This window comes from Felis catus, chromosome D3 (assembly GCF_018350175.1).
Source record: "Felis catus isolate Fca126 chromosome D3, F.catus_Fca126_mat1.0, whole genome shotgun sequence".
NCBI lineage: Eukaryota > Metazoa > Chordata > Mammalia > Carnivora > Felidae > Felis > Felis catus.
Window position 1 is genome coordinate 47,669,034 of NC_058379.1, and position 23,919 is coordinate 47,692,952.

At 41.5% G+C, this 23,919-nt stretch overlaps 1 protein-coding gene across 4 annotated transcripts in view; it reads right to left on the minus strand.

The window, feature by feature from the left end:
- ZNF521 (zinc finger protein 521) overlaps nt 1-23,919 on the minus strand; it is a 278,827-nt gene that overhangs the window by 159,092 nt on the left and 95,816 nt on the right. For all 4 annotated transcript variants that reach the window (XM_023241840.2, XM_023241839.2, XM_023241838.2 and 1 more), the window contains one exon: nt 18-3,370. In XM_023241840.2, the coding sequence (XP_023097608.1) occupies nt 18-2,930 (2,913 nt within the window). In that variant the 5' untranslated portion in view covers nt 2,931-3,370. The remainder of the gene's footprint in view (nt 1-17; nt 3,371-23,919) is intronic.

Genomic DNA, 23,919 nt, shown 5'->3' on the forward strand with positions numbered 1-23,919 from the left:
TTAAAAAGGCAAGTTACCTCATCCGACTGGGAGGGACTGATTCTGGGCATTGGCGATACTTGGGGAGTTTTCAACTGCGTGCTGTTGCTATCTGGCACGAGCTCTCGGTGGACCGTTTGGATGTGGTTCTGGAGTTCACTTTCAGATTCAAATTTAACGTTGCAGCTAGAACAGCGCGTCTTCAGTCCCCCCGCCTTGCCTTTACCCTCAATGGCACTCAGATTCTCATTCTGGCCCAAGCCCGGTCTACTCGTGCCGGGAGGGATGTTGATGCCTGGGCTGCCGCTCTTACTGAGACTGACACAGCCAGCGCACAGACCATATGGCAGGCCATTGATGTCAAGCTTCACCAGATCTTGCTTGGAACGGAACTCTTTGAGGCAAGACGCACACTTGTACAGTTTGGGGACATGCTGGCCACGCCCCGTGGTCTGGACTGCAGACCCATTCCCTGTCTTTTGCATGTGGAATGTCCCGTGGATTTTGAGTTCTAAGGTGGACGTCACTGTCTGCATGCAGACCACGCAGCGAAATCCCGTCAGGGAATTGCGCAAGTCAGGGTGCATTTGGCAATGCTCCAAAAACTCCTCTTCGCTCTGGAGAGGCATCTTGCAAATCCGGCAGTTTCCAGTATCAAGACTCTTACTGTGCGTGACTTTGTGTTCGGTAAGAGTTAAAAGGGAGGGAAACCGCTCCCCGCAAATAGGGCACATGTAGTGTTTCACAGGGCCTAAGTGGGTCTGCATATGTTCACGGAGGCCATTCTCAGAGAAGAAGGTTCGAGAGCACACGTTACACTTGTAATTCCCTTTAATGAGCTCGGCTTTCTTCTTCACGATGGCACTCTCTCCAGGTCTGATGTTGTGGTCTCGGAGCTGGTGGTTCTGCAGCAGGGTCTCCATGGTGTAGGCTGCCCCGCAGATGTCGCACCCGTACATGGGCTCCGAGGTGTCCACATCTTCTTCGCTCCCATCGTGACTGTTATGGGACTCCTGGCTGTTGGTCAGCAAGGTCTGCAGCTCCACCTCCTCCTTCTGCACTTGCTCGGAAGCCCCGTTCGTTCCACAGTTGGGAGTCTTGGTTTCAAACACGCAATGCTTCTCCCTCAAGTGCTTCTCCAGCAAAATGATCGCGTGGAAGGCTTTGCTGCAGAATTTGCAATTGTACTTCTTACTGTGAGTGGTGATATGACACTGCAGCTCCACCTCGGTGCCAAAAGACTCACCACAGAAGATGCACTTGTGCACTTTCCCTTGATTTTCCAGGTGGTTGTGTTTCACGTGGAGTTGTAGGTCAGTCTCATTGCGGAAGTCCCAGTTGCACGATGTGCACCTGTAGACTTTCTTTTCATTGCTGTGCTTTACGGCCAAGTGGAGCTGAATGGAGACTTTTGAGTCAAACACTTCCTGGCAGAGGGTGCACCGGAAGAAGACAAAGGTGTGCATGTCCAGCAGGTGTTTCTGAAGGTCGTCCACTGATGTGAACTGCTTATCGCAACTCTCGCAGATGTAGTATGTTGAGGTGATCATAAAATGGATGGTAACATGCTTCAGCAAGGATTCTTGGTTGGGGAATTCCTTGTTGCACTGAGGGCAGGTCAATTTCGGAAGCACAGTGTCGAGATGAGTTTTTAGGTGAGTCTGAAAGCTGTCTAGGGACGTGTACTTAGCACCACACTGATTACAGATATATTCTCCAGCCGGACGTGCAGGCGCACCTCCCACTGCCTGCATCATCTTAAGAGACGTCTGCTCTATGGCCACAGGAGATAAGGGGCTCAAGGCCCTGGATTTCTTCCCATTGTGAATATAATTCAGGGCCAAGGGAATGTTTTTATGATTCTCTTTGATATGCTTGTTCAGTTTAAGAACGCTGTTGAATATCGGCGAATTCGTACAATAGGAACAAGAATAGACTTCGACTACTGGTTCTTTCGGAGTCCCAAGCACCGGCGACCCGAATCGGGAGCCGCTGAGGTCGCAATGGACCTGCCTTATATGCTCTTCAAGGGAAGAGTCAGTGAGAAACCCCATGTAGCAGTGGGGACAAAAGAATGCATTGCTATCCTTAGCTGCAGGGTTCGCAAATCCGTGAGAACATCGGATGTGTTCCTGAAGAGTGTTGAGGTCGTTGACAACTTCGGAGCAGAAGTTGCACTGGTAGACTATGGCAGGCATGGCAGAGACGATCAGACCTGGGTCCTGAGCTTCATGCACTTGCTTAAGATGTTCATTTAGGTTATAGAGTGAGGGCAACACCTCCAAGCAATACTGACAAATATGGGCCTGTTCTGGCTTGTCTAAATGCATAGTTTTCAGGTGAATCTGCAGGACTGCCAGGCTGGAAAATAGCTGCTTGTTGCAGTAAATACAGCTGTAGGTAACTTTCGCTTGTTTACTCGAGGGAACGGTCATGTCAGGGGTTTGCTGGGCAGCCCGCTTCCTCCCTCGACTCTTTGGGATCGGCGGGGCGGCTTCCACCATGGTTGAGCTGTCCACGGAGAGGTTGGAATCTGGAGTCGTGCTGGACACCGAAGTGTAGCCCACGGTGACCAGGGAAGGGCTGTTGCTGTGGTTGCACGACTCGGGTTGCTGGTGACTGTCCATGTGGCTGTACAGTTCCTCAACCGTGTGGAAACTCTCAGAGCAGATGCTGCAAGAGTTCTTCTTCTCCCCGCCATGCACCTGCTCCATGTGGTTCATGAGGGACGTCTCCTCCACAAACAGCTCGTGGCAGTAGATGCACTGGAGGGCCGCTCGGTCCTCGTTTGGGGAGCACTCGGGGTGGCACTCCGCGATGTGCTTCTGCAGGTCTTCTGGGAAGTCAAAGCCTTCCTCGCACTGACTGCACTTCTGAGTGTCCTTCATCTTCCAGTCCTCCATCCTGGAGCCAGACTGGGACCCGTCCTTGTTTCTCTCGTGTACCTGCATGTGTCCGTGTAAGGAGCTAGAGGACAGGAACCCGCGGCGACAAATGGCACATTTATATGGCTTGTTGGACGTGTGAGTCTTTAAGTGGATCTTCAAGTGATCACTTCGGGAGAACGCAGCATCACACTCGCTGCAGTGGTACTTCTTGTCCCCCGTGTGGAGTTTGATATGGCGGTCTCGGCTCCGCTTGTGTTTGAACAGCCTACTGCAATAGGTGCATTTGAAAGGCAGCTTGTCACTGTGGCTCTGCTCATGGTGCTTTAGGTAGCTGAGGCGGCTAAAGGACTTGTCACAGAATTGGCATGGGTACGGGAGTCCGGGGCCGCCTTCTTCCTCTCCAAAGTCGCAACCTTCTCCATGGCTGGGGGAAGTCTGGTCCTTGCTGGAAGGCGAGGAAGCTGGCCAAGAGCACGTGGGATCATCTTCAACATCCACTCCATCTGCAACGAGAAGCAATGGAACGTTTTATCTTATGGGCTGAGCACTCGAGAACGGGTTTACAGTACCATTGCAACAGGGACATGCAGTCGGACTATCTAGAACCTGGCGGGGGTGGGGGTGGGGGTGGGGGGAATGGAGGACAGAATATTTGAGTGGAACACTTCCAAATCTGAACCCAAAGCTTTTATTCTACATTTACTTTTTACCGGGTTGTAAAATATAAGAAGATATTAAATAGCTCTATGTCTAAATTACCCCTTTTATTACTTGTTATCATTTTTCCTTAGGAGCAAGGTATATATTACGCATCGACAATTTTATTAAAACGCAGATTTTAATATATTTAATGTTTCTTCTGTATTCATTCTAAAATGATTTGCATATTATGTGAGCATCTGAAGAACGAAATGAAAAGGGGAAATATTACAGGAATGACTTAAAATTAATGCAGTCAACCCAGATGTCTAATATTTAATAAAAAATTCCCTCTGCATTTTGCTTGTTTTTATATAAAAAAGGCAATTCTGAAGACCAAAATCTTTTTACGGGGTTCTTATTGATACAGACCTTATTGCTTTCAGCAAAAAAATATTAAAAAGTAAGCACATGAAGGAAGACAGAAAACACAATAATAATTACGTCTTGTGTAATGAAAGACAACCAGGATTTCTTCAATAACTGAAAGATTCGAACACCATAGGCCAGAAAATGGATTATTAAGTGTTAGGAGGGCACTGCTAGATATTACATGTAGCTGGGATCAGCCAGGATCAAGAAAAAATGAGAGTTTCACAAGGGCCAGATTGTAATACTGTATTTTGCTTGGAAAGTTCAAGAGGTGGCCCACCATTTCTTCCTTTTGCAAAAGCTTCAGCAGCATGAACTTCCTTAGCCAAACAGGACCTGCACTTTGAGGTGAGCAGAGACAAAGCGACTTGTGAAAAACTGGAAACAGGAAAAGTGATAAATGATTATGGTAAATGCTGAAAGATTTATGAGTAACAAAGAGAAGACAAACAAGACTGAAAGCCAGATATAACCTTAGCAAGTTATCCATAAAGTAACTCTACCTCCTATGAGGTGTTTTTTAACTCGGCGCTTGGCAAATGTGTGCTGATCTTTCTGTTGTTTTCTTAACATCCAAGTGGAAAATAAGACCTCCTCAAATAAGTTGTAAAACCCCTTTTTTTTGGCTTTTCAAAACAATCTATCATTCAAGATGAGAAGAAACTGTAAAAGCTTTTCACTCTCCAAAAGAGCAAGGTTTTTCATAAATGCAGACAAAGACCGTCGAGGGGAGCCGGTGGGGACACTGATTCTATCAGGATAACAAGGTCCAGTTAGAATACTATTAGGATATTCGACTAAACCTCAATTTGAATATGATCAAATAAGTTTTTAAATTCTTCAAAGCTGAAGTTCACTAGCAAGCTATATTATTAACATAAAAGTAGAAACTGGCAAGCATTATGTAAACAAATTCCACGTCTGCTTTCTTTAAGGTAACAAGATTTTACTAGATTATCAACCTCTTGCTTATCCACAGGAAACAGATGAGGATCATTCCTTTCCTGCATCTAGAAACTGATGACAACACCATCTCACTATCAATGCCAGATGGCAACCATGTAACTCTGAGAAAACAACCAAACACCATTCCTGGATCCCTGCCCACTGCAACAAAGCCTCACAACACAAGTTGAAAACCGCATGATTTTGCATCCTCATTTATAGGAGTCTATAACCCAACATGTTTACAGCGCAAGAAAGGCCCTGGTAATTCTGGGTATGATTTAAATGTAAAGTGGATACATAGAAAGAACACAGGCAGACAACACAACTCACCATTGAACAGACAGAAAAATGATTTTAGAAAATTCAAAACAAACTCAATGGTGATTCTAGCTATCCTTTTAAAAAACAAACAGTAAGTCACTTAAAGACAAGTGTCCCTAAAACAAACCAAAGTTGTAAAATATTTCCCTTAATTGAAAACAATTGCTATTTATTACATTTGCTCAGCAGTCTAGGTAAAAACCTGCTATATTTCACATTTACTCTTAGGCTTATGTCCTGTTGTTTCACTGAAAAATATTTTCAAACACATCATCTCATTTGTACAGTTGGGAAAACAGTGAATCAGAATTTGTCATGAATCTAGACTTGAAGAAAATAACTATTGACCCTGAAAATTTAGCAAGTGAACTTATTATTAAATTGCAGACTGTGTCCAGGCATGATATATTATTATACAAATGTACAAAGAATTACAGAGCAATAGACCATTATAAATAGTGTGCAATCCCTGACACCACTCTTAAATCAGGTTCTTGTCTGTGGGCCATGCCTGACTATACCTATTACATAACTGTTCTCTTAAGCTTGTAAATTTCAACATGTCAAGTGAGCCGAGGGTTAGGATCAAGTTTTTACTCAATTGGGTTTCAAGAGAGCTGGAAACCTTCTCTTCTCTCTCCGGTCCCTATTATTCGGTCTTGAGGGAAAAGAAAGTGAAAATCTGAGATGATGTGTCTTTGTAACTGGAGTACATGGAAAGAGTGTACAGGATTCATAAGGCTCAGGCTGGGGGATGGAACAGAGAAAAAAGTTTGAGCAGGGAATGCTGCTTGTAGAAAAATAAAGGTTTCACAAAAGGCTGATTTCTATTTTAAAATCTAAAGTGTAAAAAACTCATTTGCTGACATACTATAAACGGATGTGTGCTCCCAGGGACACACAAGGAACTCACTGACAAAACTCCCATGGGGAGTTGGTCCATGCTCTAAGGGGATCAGTGTCCCAAGACTTGTGCAGTGGCCCTGGTGTTTGCCAATATTCTCTGAGGTCTACCTACGTCTTTGAGAGCTGCCCATCCCCACTAACTTTGGCCTTTGGGCAGTCACAACGCAAACTATGTTGAGGTGGCTCGTGTAGATGTCAACTATTTCAAGTTCTTTTTTCCCAGGGAAGAAACTGCAGAGGACTCTTTCAATGCCGGTTCCTGAATCAACTCGAACTTTTTTCCCCCTTCGGCACTAAGTGCTACTTACAGGAATGTCTCTCTGTGTTATGGCAGGTTTTCTGCATTTCAGTGTGAAGTACTTAACATGTCTGTGCTAAATTTTAAGTTTTGGAATCAGTCACTTTACACTCCGAGGTGACTCTCGGAGAACTGTAGCTCTTACCGGCGGCGGGGGTGGGGGAAAAGAAAAAAAAAAAACTTTGCTGGAAACCAGTTCCGTAGCCTAAAAGTCTATTTAAAGATGCAAATGTGTGTGCATAGTTAGTGCAGATGTTTTTCTACAGCAACTGTACTTGCTGAGTTTCACCATTTCCATAAAGCACATTAAAACAAGTGTGTGAACACTCCGAGATGAAAGTCTCAAACACTCCTGAGACTTTCAGTGGAAAGTAGAGCCGCCTGAGTTTTCTCCAAGCAGACAGGAATGCCCATGATTCAGCAGCCTGAGTAAATAAAAGAGGTCCTTATTTCCTAATTTTGCTGGCTGGCCACACTGCGGCAGCCTCTGTGCTCCTGCCAAAGGGGATGCAGAATTGGAACTACACCCAGCCGCTGAAGGCCTGTCTTTGTTAGCCAGCCAGGCTTTCCCGACCATCTTCTGGCAACAAAACTGCCATATCCTGCAAGGAAGACCTCCGTCTCGGGCTTGATGGTTCTCCAGTCTGCCCAAAAGGACGAAACAACAGATTTCGCCGGGTCTGTGTCGGAGGAGGACAGCTGGAAACTCAGTTAGCAGCAGAGCAACACCTGTTCGGTCATATTTATGGGGGAAAAGTGCTCACTAACAGAAAAGTGAAGTCATCCTAGAAGAAGGTATTCCACAGAAAAAAGGCACCGGAGCACAAAGTTCCTTTGTGATCCAAGCCACCGGCCCCTTGTGTGCCAACCTGGAGAGGAGAGAGCAAAGACTGGATGTGATTTTATCCTGGCTGCTGGGGAGGAACAGGCAAGCGCACCCGAGAAGTGCCGACTGGTCACCAATCAGGGACCCGGCAGTCTCAGTTTACAGCCTGCCAGCTGAGAAATGCCGAGGGTCCTGGCCACTCCTTGCTTTCAAGTTTAACTGGAGTAGCCAATTAAAAAAAAAAAAAGATCAAAGAAGGAGGAAGAGAGGATGCGCAGAAAGGTTTGGGGTGATGCCAAAGCTGATCTTGAACCATTAAGCATGTCCTGGTGTAAGATACATGCCTTTTGAGGGCAGGGACTGAGCCTTTCAGAACGTTGACTCTGTAACAACATGGACAATCCAAAATTATTAAGGAGAGAATAAAATAACAAGGTGGAGTGAATCACTGTCAATGGTAAAGAAATTACCCGGAGCTCTGAAGTTCTGGAAACTTCTGATACTTTTAGTTCTTCTTAGGGCTGGGCCCTCGAGAAACTGGCTTACTGATATCCTTTGGCTACCTGAGCTCGTTCATCGTAACGGCAGAGTACTCTCTAAATTGCCCTTCAGGGACTCGGTATCATGTGTGTTCAAGTGCCACACAGCAAGGCTCCTTAACAGGGACAGGATTTACATCAATGGTAACTTTTCCAGGGAAGAAAAGCACACATAGTGACAGGTCTGGTGTAATGACAGCAGTGCAATGACTCAGAATGTGAACGGAAAGTCAAGAGTCTGGAGTTTTATTTCTAGCTTCATAACTGACTTAGAGAGTGACCCGGCCAAGTCGTTTAATCAGTCCCTACCTAGGTACTTCACCTGCAATATGAAGATAATAATTCTTGCTCCTTACCCTCTGGGGTGTTACAGAGATTAGTGAATGTTTCTGGGGCACCTACCGTCCCTAGAAGAAAAGCTGCATATGTAAACAAAAAGATTTATATGTGGTGTGTGCATTTATGCTTCTGCATATAAAATTCTATGTATATAGTATAAACAGATTTTAACATTTTCTTTCCTTTAATGAAACCACTGGAATATTTAAGGATTGGCCCGATGGAAATCTACAGTGCCTTAAGCATTGCACATTCAGCCATCAAGAAAATACAACATAAATAGTTGGTGGTATCTAAAAATTAATGGACCATAAGTCCATGCTGACTTTGTTCCAAGTAAGTTATCATACAGAAGATATAATCTTGGGTCTTTACAGACAGATAACCTTGGAACAAGTATTGTGCTATGTAATTGTGAAGCCAAGAATGTAATTTTCAGAGTACCTCTCTTCATAGAACACTGGCAATACAGTCATTGCATTATTGAACATCAAAATAAGTTCATTTCAAAAATGATTTTTTAAGCGTAGAACAATAGGTTAAAACACAAGACCAAAGCAAATTTCCACGTTATCTCCTCCATCGGCTTAAAATGATTATGTCTGTCAGCACAGACACTATAGGAGCAGTTCTGAACTTTCACATTAAGAAGAGTTCACTGTCCTTTTTTCATTCATTAGTTGCCTGAGCCACCTTACGATAAACTGAGAATCCCAAGGAGAATATATAGTTGGCGCACAAAGACTAAGAGAAGTTAGGCACCACTCAAAGAGAACAGTATCTTGGCACGTGTGTTTAACAGACACAGGTAGCATAGATATTCCTCATGTTAACCTGGTGCTATCACAGTAACAATTTTACACCACCATATGTAAAAGCATCTAACCAAATTACACAATACATTTTTAAAGCAATGGTTTCGATGGCTAAAGATATGGTCATTCTAAATAAACCATTACACACGATTACACAATTGCTTCCTTTCATTCTCAATAGAAATATCAACAGTTTTAGAAAAGCTGCAATTTTAATGATAGAACTCATACTTTCTGCAAAAATCAACAGCCCCGCATTAAATTCACTTCGTTGTCATAAAACTTATTTAACTACTTGAAAATGAATACTCTTTACTGGGTGTTCAAAAGAGAAATGTAAACTTTAAAATTATTTATAATTCACAGATGCTTTTAAATTCTGTAACATTCCAAATTGTTCTAGAAGGACCAATTAAATGCATTAACAGTTAGGTTATGAGGGAAAAGAGTGGTCACCCATTAATGATAGCAGCTGTGGGGAGCAGGAATTGGTGGTGCACAGTTTTCACCACAGTATTAAGATGAATTCCAGCTACCAGAGCTCACTTTCAATGAAAAAAGAGGCTCACTTTCCCCAACAATCCTTTAGCGCTTCTTCAGATGAGCCAACATAAGAGATAAGAAGTTGTTATCACCCCTCCTTTGCCCTCGGTGGGTCTTTATATCCACGCTGTCTCTTTCGCCAGACACATTTCTATTTCGTGTGCAGAGAGAAGTACAAATGTTTTGCTTACTGTTGCTTAAAGTTCACTTGAACAGACGGAGCTCAATGAATTCCATCTTCCGCAGCCAAATTAAACAGAAAACAGTGCATTCTTAAGCAGTTCACACTTAACTCCACCTCTCAAATCAGAGGAAAAAGCTGACGCGAAACCAGTTAAAGAACAGTCATCTCCCTCACGGAAATCGAGACCTGTTTCTGAAGCCAGACAGAAGGAAAGTGGTTTCCATTTACGTGGGGGGGTGAGAACTGCTTTACTTTTTCTATCCTTTGGCTTACTTAAAAACATATATAACTAATGATAAGCATCAACCTCTTGGCGTTCAATAATTGGCAATCATGTATCACACATCTGTTTATGGTGCTGCGATGGAAGCATTCTATATTATTCAACATGCTTCTCTTTCCCTTAATAATGATAGACATCATCACAGTGAATTTTCCCAAGTCGGCTCTCTTTTTATCTCTACTATTTTGAGTTAGAAGGCCAGTTTTAGTGACTTTCTTGTCTAGTACTTATACATGACCTCACACCACAAAGAATTTGAAGCAGTTCTTCATGGCTTATTTTGTTCATTCATTTATTTAACCAGCATTTATTAAGCACCTACTATGTGTTTGGGTCTGATATTTGCTTGTGCACTCTAGGAATTACTTATTTTTTTTAAGTTTTGGCTTCCTTATCTATAATGTCGGAAAAATGCCAGCCTGCATCATAGTTAATATCATAAGAATCAAACATGACATTGGATAAAAGAGCTTTCTAAATTTTTACAATATAAAAATGTACTAAATTGTTACCACTACTATGAAAGTCAAAGTCACCTTTAGGTTATAACTGGTAAGTGTGGTAATAATACAAAGGAAAACAAATTAACTATCATTTAGTTGTTGCCTTTTTCATAATGAAATTCTAATACTTTTAAAGGACTTAACAGGCATTATTTGTTTAAAAATAGAAAATAAGGGGCACCTGAGTGGCTCAGTCGGTTGAGCATCCAACTCCGGCCCAATCATGATCTCACAGTTTGTGAGTTTGAGCCCCATGTCAGGCTCTGCGCTGACAGCTCAGAACCTGGAGCCTGCTTCAGATCCTGTGTCTCTCTCTCTCTCTTTGCCCCTCCCCTGCTCACACTAAGTCTCTCTCTCTCTCTCTCTCTCTCTCTCTCTCTCTCTCTCAGAAATAAACATTAAAAAAAATTTGAATAGAAAATAAATAAAAATGGGGCGCCTGGGTGGCTTAGTCAGTTAAGCGGCCGACTTCAGCTCAGGTCATGATCTCACAGTTCGTGGGTTCGAGCCCCACATTGGGTTCTGTGCTGACAGCTTGGAGCCTGGAGCCTGCTTCTGATTCTGTGTCTCCCTCTCTCTCTGCCCCTCCCCTGCTCACACTGTCTCTCTCTCTCAAAAATAAATGCAAAAAAAATTTTTTTAAGAAAATAAATAAAAATACCCCCCAAAAATCTTCCAAATGCTGTTAGAGTTATCTTGAAGGTCAATGTGCAGTGGCTTTTCCTTAATAGCTGCACACGCTGGGAAGTTGCGATTAACTCATTACCAAAGTAAAACCCCCATAATGGAATGGTCTGCATTCAAAATCTTGAAGCCACATTACATAGTTCTGACACCAGCCCTTTATCTCACACTATTTTAATTGTTTAGAAATTTCTTGAGGAATTTTATTTTGCTTCAAAATCCTTTGCACTAGGGGTGCCTGGGTGCCTCAGTCAGTTAAGCATCTGACTTCCCCTCAGGTCATGATCTCATTCATGGTTCATGAGTTCGAGCCCCGCGTCAGGCTCTGTGCTGACAGCTCAGAGCCTAGAGCCTGTTTCAGATTCTGTGTCTCCCTCTCTCTCTGTGCCTACCCCACTCACACTGTCTCTCTATCTCTCTCAAAAAATAAACATTTAAAACAATTAAAAAAATCCTTTGCACTAGTGTGAAATATACCGATTATACTTTACAAAAAAACAAAAAACTCCACACCTTCTGAAATTCTCAGCAAATTTCTCAGTGCTACCAAGTTAATCATTAGCAATTTTACATTAACCTCTTCACTGGGGGAGTATAAGGCAAAGGGAATTCTTCCACTAAGAAAACTAAGTTTGAAAATACTTTTATTAGTCAATGATGGACCTCAGAAAGTTCATTCCACTGTGTTAGTGGTTTCTTGAAGAACTGCCATAACCCACTAGAATTTTCAAACAAAGCAATCAGATTCTCTTTCAAAAAGGAATCTGGTCCCTCAGAATGTTTTCTCATATTAAAGTCTACTTTTACTGAACATTTTTCCAACATGTAGGCATTGGTCCAAGGGTGGTAAACTTCTGGTCACAAGGAATCATAACAGTCTTGAAATGATGTTCACTCGGGCTGAATTTCACCTGTATTATATCCATAGCAGCCGTAAAGCTGATAGGAATTCCTGGCTGTTTAAAAAGGCCACACTATATACTTCACTGCAGATAAAGCCACTGGAGAATACAAAAGTGTTGAAAGGCTAAAATTTAATTAATGACCAATTAGCACCCCCTGTGGGTTCATTGTGCAGTAAAGTGATAAATATGGTGTGCTAATATAGAAAAAACTGTTACAAAGTTTAGGGGGGAAATATTACTACAATTACCTATTATCTATGTCTATTTGATGTTTTATAATACAACGGACCTCCATGTTCTTGATATTGATGTTCATATGTCTAAAATATGGTAAGAACCCTTAAGGTCTAAGACAAATAATTATTATTATTTTTTTTTAATTTTAAGGCACAAACTTTGACTCATACCAGGTTGTCAGGCTGGAGTACAAAACCCAGTGCTCTCGGATAGCTAGTGAGTGCACCTAGCCAACCACCTAGCAGCCGCAACTCAACGTAGTGTGCATTGTCTACTCCTCAATCAGTGTTGATGCATTTTATGGGGCAGTGACATATGGTGGTGATATTAAAAACTGCGGGATGGTGGTATTAAAAATTGGGGGATGTTGGACTATCGTGAAACTTTGTACATATGAAGAAATCTACAGTAGGACAAATCACTGATGCATCCTCACTGGATAGAGTTTTCTGGTGTTTCAACAGAATCAGTAACTTTTACATTAACACTTCAATAGTAAAACTAAAATTGAAAAGTGAGGTCAGATCCCAGGCAACCCATATGACATAAGGAGTCCTTTATTCCTTTAAAAAAAAGTTTTTTCTTTCTTTCTTTCTTTCTTTCTTTCTTTCTTTCTTTGAGAGAGAGAGAGGGCAAGTGAAGCAGGGGCAGAAGGAGAGAGGGAGGGAGGGAGGGAGGGAGAGAGAGAGAGAGAGAGAGAGAGAGAGAGAGAGAGAATCTTAAACAGGCTCAACACTCCACACAGAGCTTGACGTGGGGTTCGATCTCACGACTGTGAGATCATGACCAGCTGAGACACCTAGGTGCCCCAAGAGTCCTTTATTTCAAGTGAGATTATGTTTGGTAAAGTACTGTGTAAGCTGCAAAGGACAGAAGAATTTTCTTAAAACCACTCTAACAAGGGTGTGATGAAATATTTCTACACAGGTCATACAATATCAAATACCCTTCTTCATTCACATCAGGTTTTCCTTCCATTTACCTCATTGGGCAAAATTTGAAAGGGGCAATCCTGAAAATAAGACTGATTATCAATCAGATGGCTTTTCCAGGTACCTTACTCTCCCTTCATTTTCCATTTCTCATTTCTGGTTCAGTTTACTCTTCTCTAGAAACTCTATCTGAGAATAAATATAAAAATAAAATCCATCCAGTTCCTATCATTTTTTTCTTGTAACAGTTCTGGTAATTTATCTATGGGAACAAATCCTGGCCAAAATAGTGAGTGTGTGTGTGTGGGTGTGTGTGTTTATGCAGAGTTAACTAAAGTGTTCAGAATAGACTAATGATTTCTGCTAAAGTAATTTTTGAAATCCTTTTATTATTTCTCATTACAAAAGTGTTAATCATAGTAATTTGCCACTTAACATGAGTCAATGCACAATCATGTCTTATTCAAACACTTTATTAGGGGACATCTTTACAATGCTACTTTTACTGATTAACACATATTACATATAATTATAATGCTTTCATTAAATTCTATATTTATATGTTTAAACATACATACATAGGATGAGACGTCTTGCCAAATATCCCCAAACCAGTGACAAAGTCATGCCTCAAAAAGCCCATGATAATTCCTTATCCACTACTTCATTCGGTCTATATCCAAGGGAATTTAAAAAATTTTTTTTCAACGTTTTATTTATTTTTGGGACAGAGAGAGACAGAGCATGAACGGGGGAGGGGCAGAGAGAGAGGGAGACACAGAGTCGGAAACAGGCTCCAGGCTCTGAGCCATCAGCCCAGAGCCCGACGCGGGGCTCGAACTCACGGACCGCGAGATCGTGACCTGGCTGAAGTCGGACGCTTAACCGACTGCGCCACCCAGGCGCCCCTATCCAAGGGAATTTTAAAACCACAAAACAATGTATAAGAATCCAAGGCAGTGTGGCCATAGTAACAAGCCAAGGAATAAAGCTGGCTGGAGTTGAGGGAACCAATTGGAGACCCTCATCTACTCCTGTTTCACAATGACATGTAGCCATCTACACCTCTGGCACCCAACAGCTAGGACACAAGCAGTGGATAAAATTCCACTGAAAACTTAATGTGCTAATAGGATTTAAATAAGAGTAAATTATGAAATTTGAGTCAGGTAATAAGGAATTTGATATGTACCTGCTTAGTCCTCATGTGAAATGCACCAATTCTGAATCATAATTTTCATGGAGAAATTTATGACACTGTTTTTTGCCTTTGAAGAGGGGGATATGGAGAGCAATACACATCTGTATATGTCCAAGGCTTATTGGTATGACCCTTGCAACAGCACGTTTCAAATACTCTGAGACTTTAAAACCTACTAGCACCGTCCTGGGATCTTGACTGACTAACTGCTGTCTGTTAGAAAGGGCTGGTTTTTGAATCTTTACGAAGCCTCCTCCCACAACTGGGCTCTGCTCTTTTCTCTAAAGATGGCCCGATGTTGTTTGGCATGGGTTACGCACACCTCTAGGTCCAACTTGAGGGATCAAAGGAAAGAAAATAAGTGAATTTGATTGAAGCCTACACAGAGTAAAGAAAGTCAAGGCTGTCATTCCTAACTTTTCATATATATGAAACAGAAGACTGAAGGTCCGTGGGAAGTCTTAGCCTTCAGAAAAAAAAAAGTCTGAACTTTACTAAGGAACACACAGGTCAATGAGAGGGAGGAACATGTTATAATGTCTCACTAACAGTAGCAGTTGATGGTGGCACTGAAACACGAACCAAGGGAGGCAGCCTGGTCCAGGCGTGAGATAACTCTCCAAGGGTGTCCTTCCTTAACCCTCCCTGCTAAAACAGCAACCTCAAATGCCACCAAGTCATCTAGTTTTTCATGAGTCAATGAATAAACTTAAAAATGGTATTTAACGTTGCTCATTCCTTTTATTAAAGACTTCACTGTTTCTTCTATTACAAAACTAATTTATGTTCACTGACGTGTATATACACATAGACACAGGAAAACAAAATCACATAACAATACTATGATCCCATAACCTGTGGATGACAGGTCATGACAGCCTATTTCTTAATTTAATTTCACTACTGGCTACTGGCTAGGAAATATTACACACACTTCACACACACACACACACACACACACACACACACACACACTCCTCCAGTTCTCCTTAACAGTGGGTCTCTTTCCTTCTCTCTCTTCTTTCTATCCTCTCCTCTGAGCAAGGGTGGCTTGGTCAGATTAGGTATTGGCATGGAAAAGCAGAAGAGAAGTTTCCATAAAACTAGAGCTATAGTTAGCTTCACCTTTGTCTTGCTCTGCCCTGAGAGGCACATTCCCTACCACTCATCCCAGAGAGGGATTCAATGAAGGTTGCTTTTCCCCTTTCCCTAAGCTATCCTTCCTCCATGATTATTGCAGCCACCATGACTCTGTGCGACGAAACCAAGAGCTGGTCCTCTCCCCCAACCAGATGATCCAGGGCAGTGTTTCTCAGTATAATCCATCACCCCCTGCTCCCCAACCTCCCAAACTATCTGCTGAAAATGCAGACTCCTAAGCTCCAGCCCAGTGCCTACTGGCTCTGAACTTCTGAACAAGTGGCGACCCAGAAATCCCCACTTGTAGCAAGCTTCAGAGTGTTTCCCCTGCACTCCCATGTTTGAAAACCACCGTAGAATCTTTTCTTTTCCCTAAAGAACTTAAGCCCTCTGCTTCAAGTCGGCCACACTCGGCTGTGCCTTTTCCATATTCGCTGCTCTCACCAGAACAAGGCTGATGGTGGGGTTCCTCTCCCTATGCAAAGACCAAATGGAATCCCAGGCCTTCCAAGGAGCAGCTTTTACAAAAAGAAAATGAGATCATTATCTCCTTTGCCTTCCTGTCCCTTAACAGTTGCCCCTCCCACTTTCAGTAGGACTCCCAGCTTCAAATCTTTTCAGTGTAATGTCCAATTAGCTCCCATAAGTTACTTCCTGTCTGTAGAACTGTGGCTTGGCAGCAGCTTGCATGTTTCTAGAGAAAGACAATCACCATTTTGAAAGTTATAAAGTTCAAGTACATAAAAGCTGGGTGTTACATGATGCGGATAGAGTTGTGAGTAAACAGCTTGCTTCAAATACGTACCTGAAAAAGTCTATGTCTTTAATTTTTGTTGCTAATTCCTTTCGAGCTGCCTTAGCCTGATGAAAAATATCAATATGCTATGAAACGCAGCTCGCCCCGCGAAAACCACTTCACGTGAAGACGACTGTCCTAACTAAATACAAAGCAGGAAGAGGGGAAAGGGGACAGGAGCTTCCGATAATCAGCAATACTTTCTTTTTCCACTCAGGAAGGCATTTCTAGAACTGCTGATTAAATGCCTTAAATTTGGACCTCCCTAGAAACTGTAGAGATGTTGTTTTTTGAACTGGCTCCTCTCAGTCTCTCGCAACTTCCTGGGTACTGCATGTGAGGGTGGCATGCCATACAGTAAATTAAGCCTTCTGCTGTCAGGGCTGGAAATAGGAGGGGAGTAGAAAAGTGGCTTGATCTCAAATGATTTTTATTGGCTTCATTTACATCCTGTTTAAGGTCTTCTGAGTAGCTCAAGGTGTCTTATCTCTGGCTACCAGGGGGCATTTTGCAGTCAAAGCAGTTAACATACTTTCTCTCTCCCTCTCCTCCTATTCCTTTCCCTCAAGCGCTCGCTCTCTCTCTCTCTCTCTCTCTCTCTCTCCCTCTCCCCCTCTCTTTTCAAACCATCTTATCTTATCGCACACATCTCTTCAGGCTGAGGAGAACCCATACTTATCAGAAGCAGTGCACTCTATTGTCCTGGGCTCTTGGAGACAAATGAAAGTTTAAGTCAAAAGAAAATCAGTTAACCTCTTCTACACTCAGTTTAGAAATACTCAGGACTGTCTCACTTTTATTAGTGCTAAATGGTACGAGAGGTTTTACCCCTGTGATTAACATGCATACAAGACAGACATCCCTATAGTTTTAGAGGTCTAGGTACAAAGTTGCTGGCACCCTATTGCATTATGACCCTAAATAATGCAGTTTACAAGCTTTATGGAAGCCCTCACGTTGAGGTGATTCTCCCCACACTATCGGTCATTTATGCACAGTATCAGTGGAGGAGGAAGCTCCATTAATATACCAGAAAAAAACCCACAGAAACAAAAAGACAGTGGGGGCAAGCAGGGAACAGCAGTCGAGAGAAGAGACTTCTTTCTCTCCAGGTCCACCTGAATGCTAAACCATGAAGTCGGCATAAACACTAGATGTTTAGTAACATATTCTGTATGCTATTAGTAACTTACAGGATACATCTTCTCTAATAGCAACACATACACACTCTTATTCAAGCCTATTAAGGAATCAGACAGTCTGTCAGGGAAGCCAAGCATGGAGATGCTTGATCCTTCTGTTACAAACTCTGTAACAAGAGCCTGTGACCAGGCTACAGGCTGGAATTGTCCAAGGAGCTTTTAAAAGTATTGGGACCCTCCCCAGATCAAGTAAATCAGACTCTCTGAGATTTGGGGCCCTGGGGAGTGCAGTCAAGGTTGACAGCCATGGCCCCAGATTATCACGAGTCAATTTGCAAAACCCCACGAAAGGTGGTCCAAAAGCCAGATTCCACAAAAACAAACCCTTTTATTATCTGCGCTCACCTGCTCCGTGACAGGCGAGCTAGCATAGAGGCAAGTTTTCTGCAGCACTTTGTGTCAAATGCAATGAACCAGATCTTTTTTAAAAAAGTTAAAGCAAGCAATAGTGAACACTGCAATCACTCACCATTATCACATGTGAAAGAGCAATATGTGAACAGTTATTAGGCGTCTCATCTGTGTGTTTTATATTCCTTTTAAAAATTCCCATTCCTCTTCTCCTTCATACCCCAGCACCCCATGGGCTCCTTTATATTAGTGATAACCCCATCCTTTCACCTGCAGTGAAGGTTCTCTTAATTGTCCATTATCTTAGTGTGTCAGCACAAAGGAGCAGGGATGGAGCCCTCGTCCAAACGGTTTCACCTCCCTCTCCTGAGAGTGATGCCCTTGTCAAGGCATTAAAGACACGAAAACCTGCCACTTATCAGAATCGTATTTGAATCGAACCACTGTCCTTGAAAACTGTAGGCAGGAGATGGTATCACAGCACACCACATTGCCAGCTCCCGTTCCGCGGCGGCTGGAACAGTCTGAAAAGATACTATCCAAACTTTGCCATGCATTCCTCATAATAGAATTACAGGTAACAATGAAAACATGTCCACCGATTTTCTTAAGGGTTAAATACAAAGAAATTCACGGGTCAGATGGTCCAGGAATGCAATATTAACAGCTCCAAGCCCTAGGACACCTCTGGATGTAAACTCACCAAGGAACCAAACCATAAAACCTTTCTAATTACTCCACACCTCCAATTCTTAGCAAACATAAGTCAAGACTATTAAAACATCACATTTATCTTGTTATAATGAGGGAGAATAAACACATCTTTAGTGGTCTTATAAACAGATTCAAAAACAAAGCACGCTCTAAATAGCACTGAAAAACAAAAAAAAGTGAAAAACAGGAAAAAAATACTATTTTCAAGTATTCAGGTCTGTTGGTATGACTTCCACATTTTCCTATTTCCTTGCCACTTTTTATACTTCTTTCTTACTCACTTCAAACCCGCACTGCCTTAGGAAAAAAAATTTATGCGTGCTTTTAACAAGTAAACAAGTGTACAAATTAATTCAGAGAGCAGTAATTTTGAAAATTTTCTATGTTTAATGTGCACTGCAGTTAAACTACTTTTTCTGTACAAATTAATTTACTGCATCAGTGATCGATGTTTATGTTTAGGCAATTTTATTTCTCAGTATGGTAAAATTAGACCTAATAGTTGCAACCTGTTATGTCCAATCTGTCACTGAAATTCAAATTGCCTTTCTCCTATTATTCAAGGAGCAATTTGGAGGAATTAAAGCCATCTAAAAACGGAAGACAAACAATTCTCTGTAAGGACTCAATAGTCTGTGTCGTCAACCAAATCCACTCCCCCATGATCTCTCGTAAGCAGGTTCTTTCGACATGATTTTTCTGAGATTCTCGAACTTTCACATCTGCCAAGCCACACAAGAGAAGATTTTCGGTTAAATTAAAACTTGTATCCTAAAGATGTTCAGACTCTCAAGAGAAGTAATCAAACACGCAAAGATTTTGTTATTGATTCCAAAATAACAGCCCCAACCTTCATGGGTGCTGCATCCTTTTTTTTTTTCATCTTCTTTGCTTTATCTATGAATATATTCTTTAATTTTTCCTTGCAAAATAAGTTTAATTCACAAATTTCTTACTGGGGAGAAATCAATGATTTAGCTGCCTAAGATTTAAAGTTTGCAGCAATGGGTGCTAAGATTAGAAGACCAACTTTACAAACAATTTTTGTTTTGCTTGGTTTTTGTCATTGTTTAGCTACAGGCTTGACCCTACATAGTAGTTCATGCTTGCTCTATGAATACAATGACATATCTAAATGGAGACAGTGGGAAGGGACAAGCTGAAAAACTGGTGCAAAGCCAACAGGGGCTCAGCCTAAGAAAGACAGAAGGGGTTCCCTCAGCCCCAAGTAAAAGGGGACATAATCTATTGGGACTACACTTCAAATACTCCACACCATCATTTTACAGTGCGCTCTCAGGAAGTTTTTATTCTCTTCAACAAAAGGGCCCCAAATCAATTGCTGCTATAATCGTCACTTAGTATAAGAGGATTTCTGAAAATATTTCTTTGGTAACATTCCCTGACTTCCATCTTTTATTCCTTCCCCAATAGAGTTTTTTTTGTTGATTACCAGGAGATTACACGTAGACTTAGGAATGCTTCATCATGATGGGATAACCCCAGTTTTCCTGTAATTCCACATTATCAGTGGAAATTGAAATTCCACATTATCAGTGGAAACCTGAACTAAACATCATTGTTGTTGTTGTTGTTGTTGTTTTAGTCTCACAGTGGCCAAGTGGCCAATGACTAGTTTGGATCTGTTCTTGCTCTCTTCTTGTTTGGCTGAAATAACCAAATGCAATGATAGTTTGCCTCAATTTCAGCCTCTTTAGTGTCCCATATGGCCTCGGCTTTTATGCTATTCATTAGTCTCCAGAGGATACCAACTTTGATCCTGGGAAGGGGGCGGGGGGGAAGGGCAAAGGAAACAACCCAATGTAGCTCTTCCTCACCACTGACAAACTTGCATACAGCTTTCTCTCTAAATGGAGATAAGAGGACACCATTAAGAGGGGTAATTATTTATAATTATTTGTTCAGAGTCATTCTACATTAGTGGAAAAGCTGGTATTGAAATCAATGAAACAAAACTGACAAGAATGTCATTCTTTTGCTTGTTCTCTCTCCCTTTTTAACTTTTCCATTATCACTTTTTAAATTCTAAGACAAACTCATTTCCTCAGACGATTGCTTAGATCATCAAGTTGATTAATAATTTTACTTCGAGGCAGGACTGATTAATGTGGATTATTCAACTGATTAATACTGTTACTAGATCACACATCCAAGTGAGCTCTAAGTGTCTTGTTTTCCAAAAGAATTTTTTAATTATTGAAATGGTTTCTAATTAATGTGACTTGGTCTTCTTAAGTTTGGAGAACTGATCATATTGTGAAATTGAGATTTTATTTGTCCTTTTTTGGCTTTCTCAGTACTAAAAAACGAAGAAAGAACAAAATGAAAACAGAATGTATTGATTTATAGCATTTTAAAACTCAGCTCTATGACGGTAAGAATCTATTGTTCACCTATGGAAATTCATTGGTTTCAAAATGTCAACCTTATAAATGATATAGACGAATGACCTACTAGCACTTCATCTTCCACCGCCCACCAGCGCTGAGAGTCCCCACCTCAGCCCGCCGAGAAAGTACAAGTCTCCCTCCTGCCCAACAGTGGTGAGCAGATGGAATTCTATCCATCCCACCCTCTAAAGACACCACCAAGGAACCCCTTCATAGCATTTAGCCTGTCAGTGCAGAAGTCCCCCGGCTGTCAACTTGCCCAGGGAAATTTTAACATGTAAGTGTGTACATGTGTGCATGTGCACGTGCACACACACACACACACACACACACACACTCACTCACTCACTCTTCTGTGGTGCCTAACTTGCAAAGTTCCTATAAAACCCAAGGACTTACAGCTACTCCACCCACACCAAGCCTGGCATTTCAGGAAGCCCATGCCCTCACAGAGACCTTGACTTGCACAGCTTCTATTCACCCACACTCTGGGATCGAAGGAAACTTCTGCCTCTCATGAGAGTTCCCAACCTCCCATACCTCTTCCTATTCTAGAGGAGCCAGGGAAGGCTCTACTCAGTGCTCATGACACATAGGAAAGGGCCAGGAGAACTTCTCCTTCAGTGAATCCTGAAGAAATGCTAGTCTGGCTTCCTTAATGAAGACTCAGAATTCAAATTCCCATCTAAATAACGCTTATAACTCATGTGTGTGACTCATTGTTCAGTCACGAGCAGCCTCTAGCACAAACCCAAGGCATCTTTATGAGAAACACAGAAGACAATCCAATCCAAGAGGATAAATTCCAAAAGGTGCCACTCTTATAAAGAAACCATAAAAAAAAAACTGTCCCTTACACTGGTTGACAAAAGCACTCCTGAATTTCTGTCCCTTCATCCTGTTGTTGGAGGGAGATTCTGTGAAATACACAAACTGTACAACTATATGCTATGACCCTTTAACAAACCTTGCATATCAAAAAAAAAAAATGAGCTAATCCAAGAACCTAACCTCCATTTTTTTGCATTTTTCCATTAGAAAATATGTGATGAATTCCAAGTGAGCAACTTATGAAATAAACTTCTGGTGGTACTAAAAACCGCAAAAAGCAAATGAATCAATGTTGCTCTAGCAAATTTTCATTGATCTCATTGATCCTATTTATGCAAAGTTGTTTAGTCTCAGCATGTCTCTTTTGAAAAGATAATTTTTTCAGTTCCATTAATTTTATCGTGGGTCATCAATGAGTACTTTTTATAACGCATAATTCCTTGATGATGTATCTTTGAGCTAATGTGCTTTTTATTCTATACTTCACGCAGTCTAGGTAGATCATGGAAAACCTGAGAGATGAGACTTATCTGAGGCAACAGTCTACCTTGCTTTTTAACTCATTCAAGTCAGTCTTTCATGGTTTCACCCATTCATTCATCAAACAAACATTTGGGTATGCCCTGGTACACAAAGGTATACAGGAGGAGATCGCCACCCATTCTTGGTTTTGGATAAATACAGACACAGATATTTAAAATGTACATACTTTATATATATATATATATATATATATATATATATATATATATATATATAGTTGTGCTTGTGACAAAAACGACTTTTTAAAAAACCATTAAATGAGTTTGTTGTTCAAGAGCTACTACACTTTATCTTTATTTTGTGAATACACATAATACATTTGATTCCTTAGTATGAGTCCATAGAATGGAACACCACGACCAACCATCGGGGCAGCTTAACTTTCTAAAACAGACAAGATTCATTCTCTTTTATAGATTTTTTTCTCCTATTTTCTTTTTAATTCTCCAGCTAATTTTTTGTTGGCTATCTTTTATATTGTTATAATCAAAGATTTATCAAAGTCCATAAACAAAGCTACTATTGTTAAGACTATAACAATTGAGTAAAAGTTATTCAGTCTCAACTTCTATTGAAGTTTCAGTTATTATTTGGGGCTTATGCCACTTGCCTTAGTCATCTTGCCACCTTCCCCTACCGTTTCTTTTTTTTATTATTATTATTTTTTTCAAGTTTATTTATTTATTTTGAGGGAGAGAAAGCATGAGCATGAGCAGGGGAGGGGCTGAGAGACAGGGGGGGAGAGAGAATTCCAAGCAGGCTCAGCACAAAGCTCAACGTGGGGCTTGAACTCATGAGCCATAGGATCATGACCTGGGCTGAAATCAAGAGTCGGACTCTTAAACTGACTGAGTCACCCAGGTGCCCCATCCCTACCATTTCTTAAAGGAATGCTTTGCTTTATGGTGGATTTCTCAATTCTTACTAGCATATTACCTTACAGAGAGTTCACTTGGCATTGATTTTCTTTCCCCATCTAAGAGAGAAGTCTGTTCGATGATCATTGATGTTTTCTCTCATTCCTTTGTCACCCCTCTTGCCCAAAGTCCTGACCATATCCTTTCCTGTGGCTGTGGTCACATGACCTTATTTGGTGTGCCATCCCAGGGAAGGGTTTCCATCATGTTGCTCATTCTATGGATTCTCCTACTTGACAAGTGCATTAATTTTCAGACTGGTTCTTCTCTCACCTACTCTCCTTTGAAACAGAGGTCATTTAGAAGCCCACCCAATGAGCTGGTGAATCAATCTTCAGGTGTATCGTGGCCACACCTCAGTCTCATTCTTCTCATCCATTCATACACTCCACAGTGACACCTTACATACCAACTTATGGGTGACACTCTGTACCTGGCCCAGTAGACAAAAGTTGACCAAGACACTGAATTATTACACTGAACAGCTCACTGAATGGGGTGGGGAGCAGACATGTAAACATACGATTACAACAAAACAGAATTGGGAATGTAATAAAAGCCTCTACAGAACTGCTGCGGGAGTCCTACTGAAGAAACACCAACTACATCTTC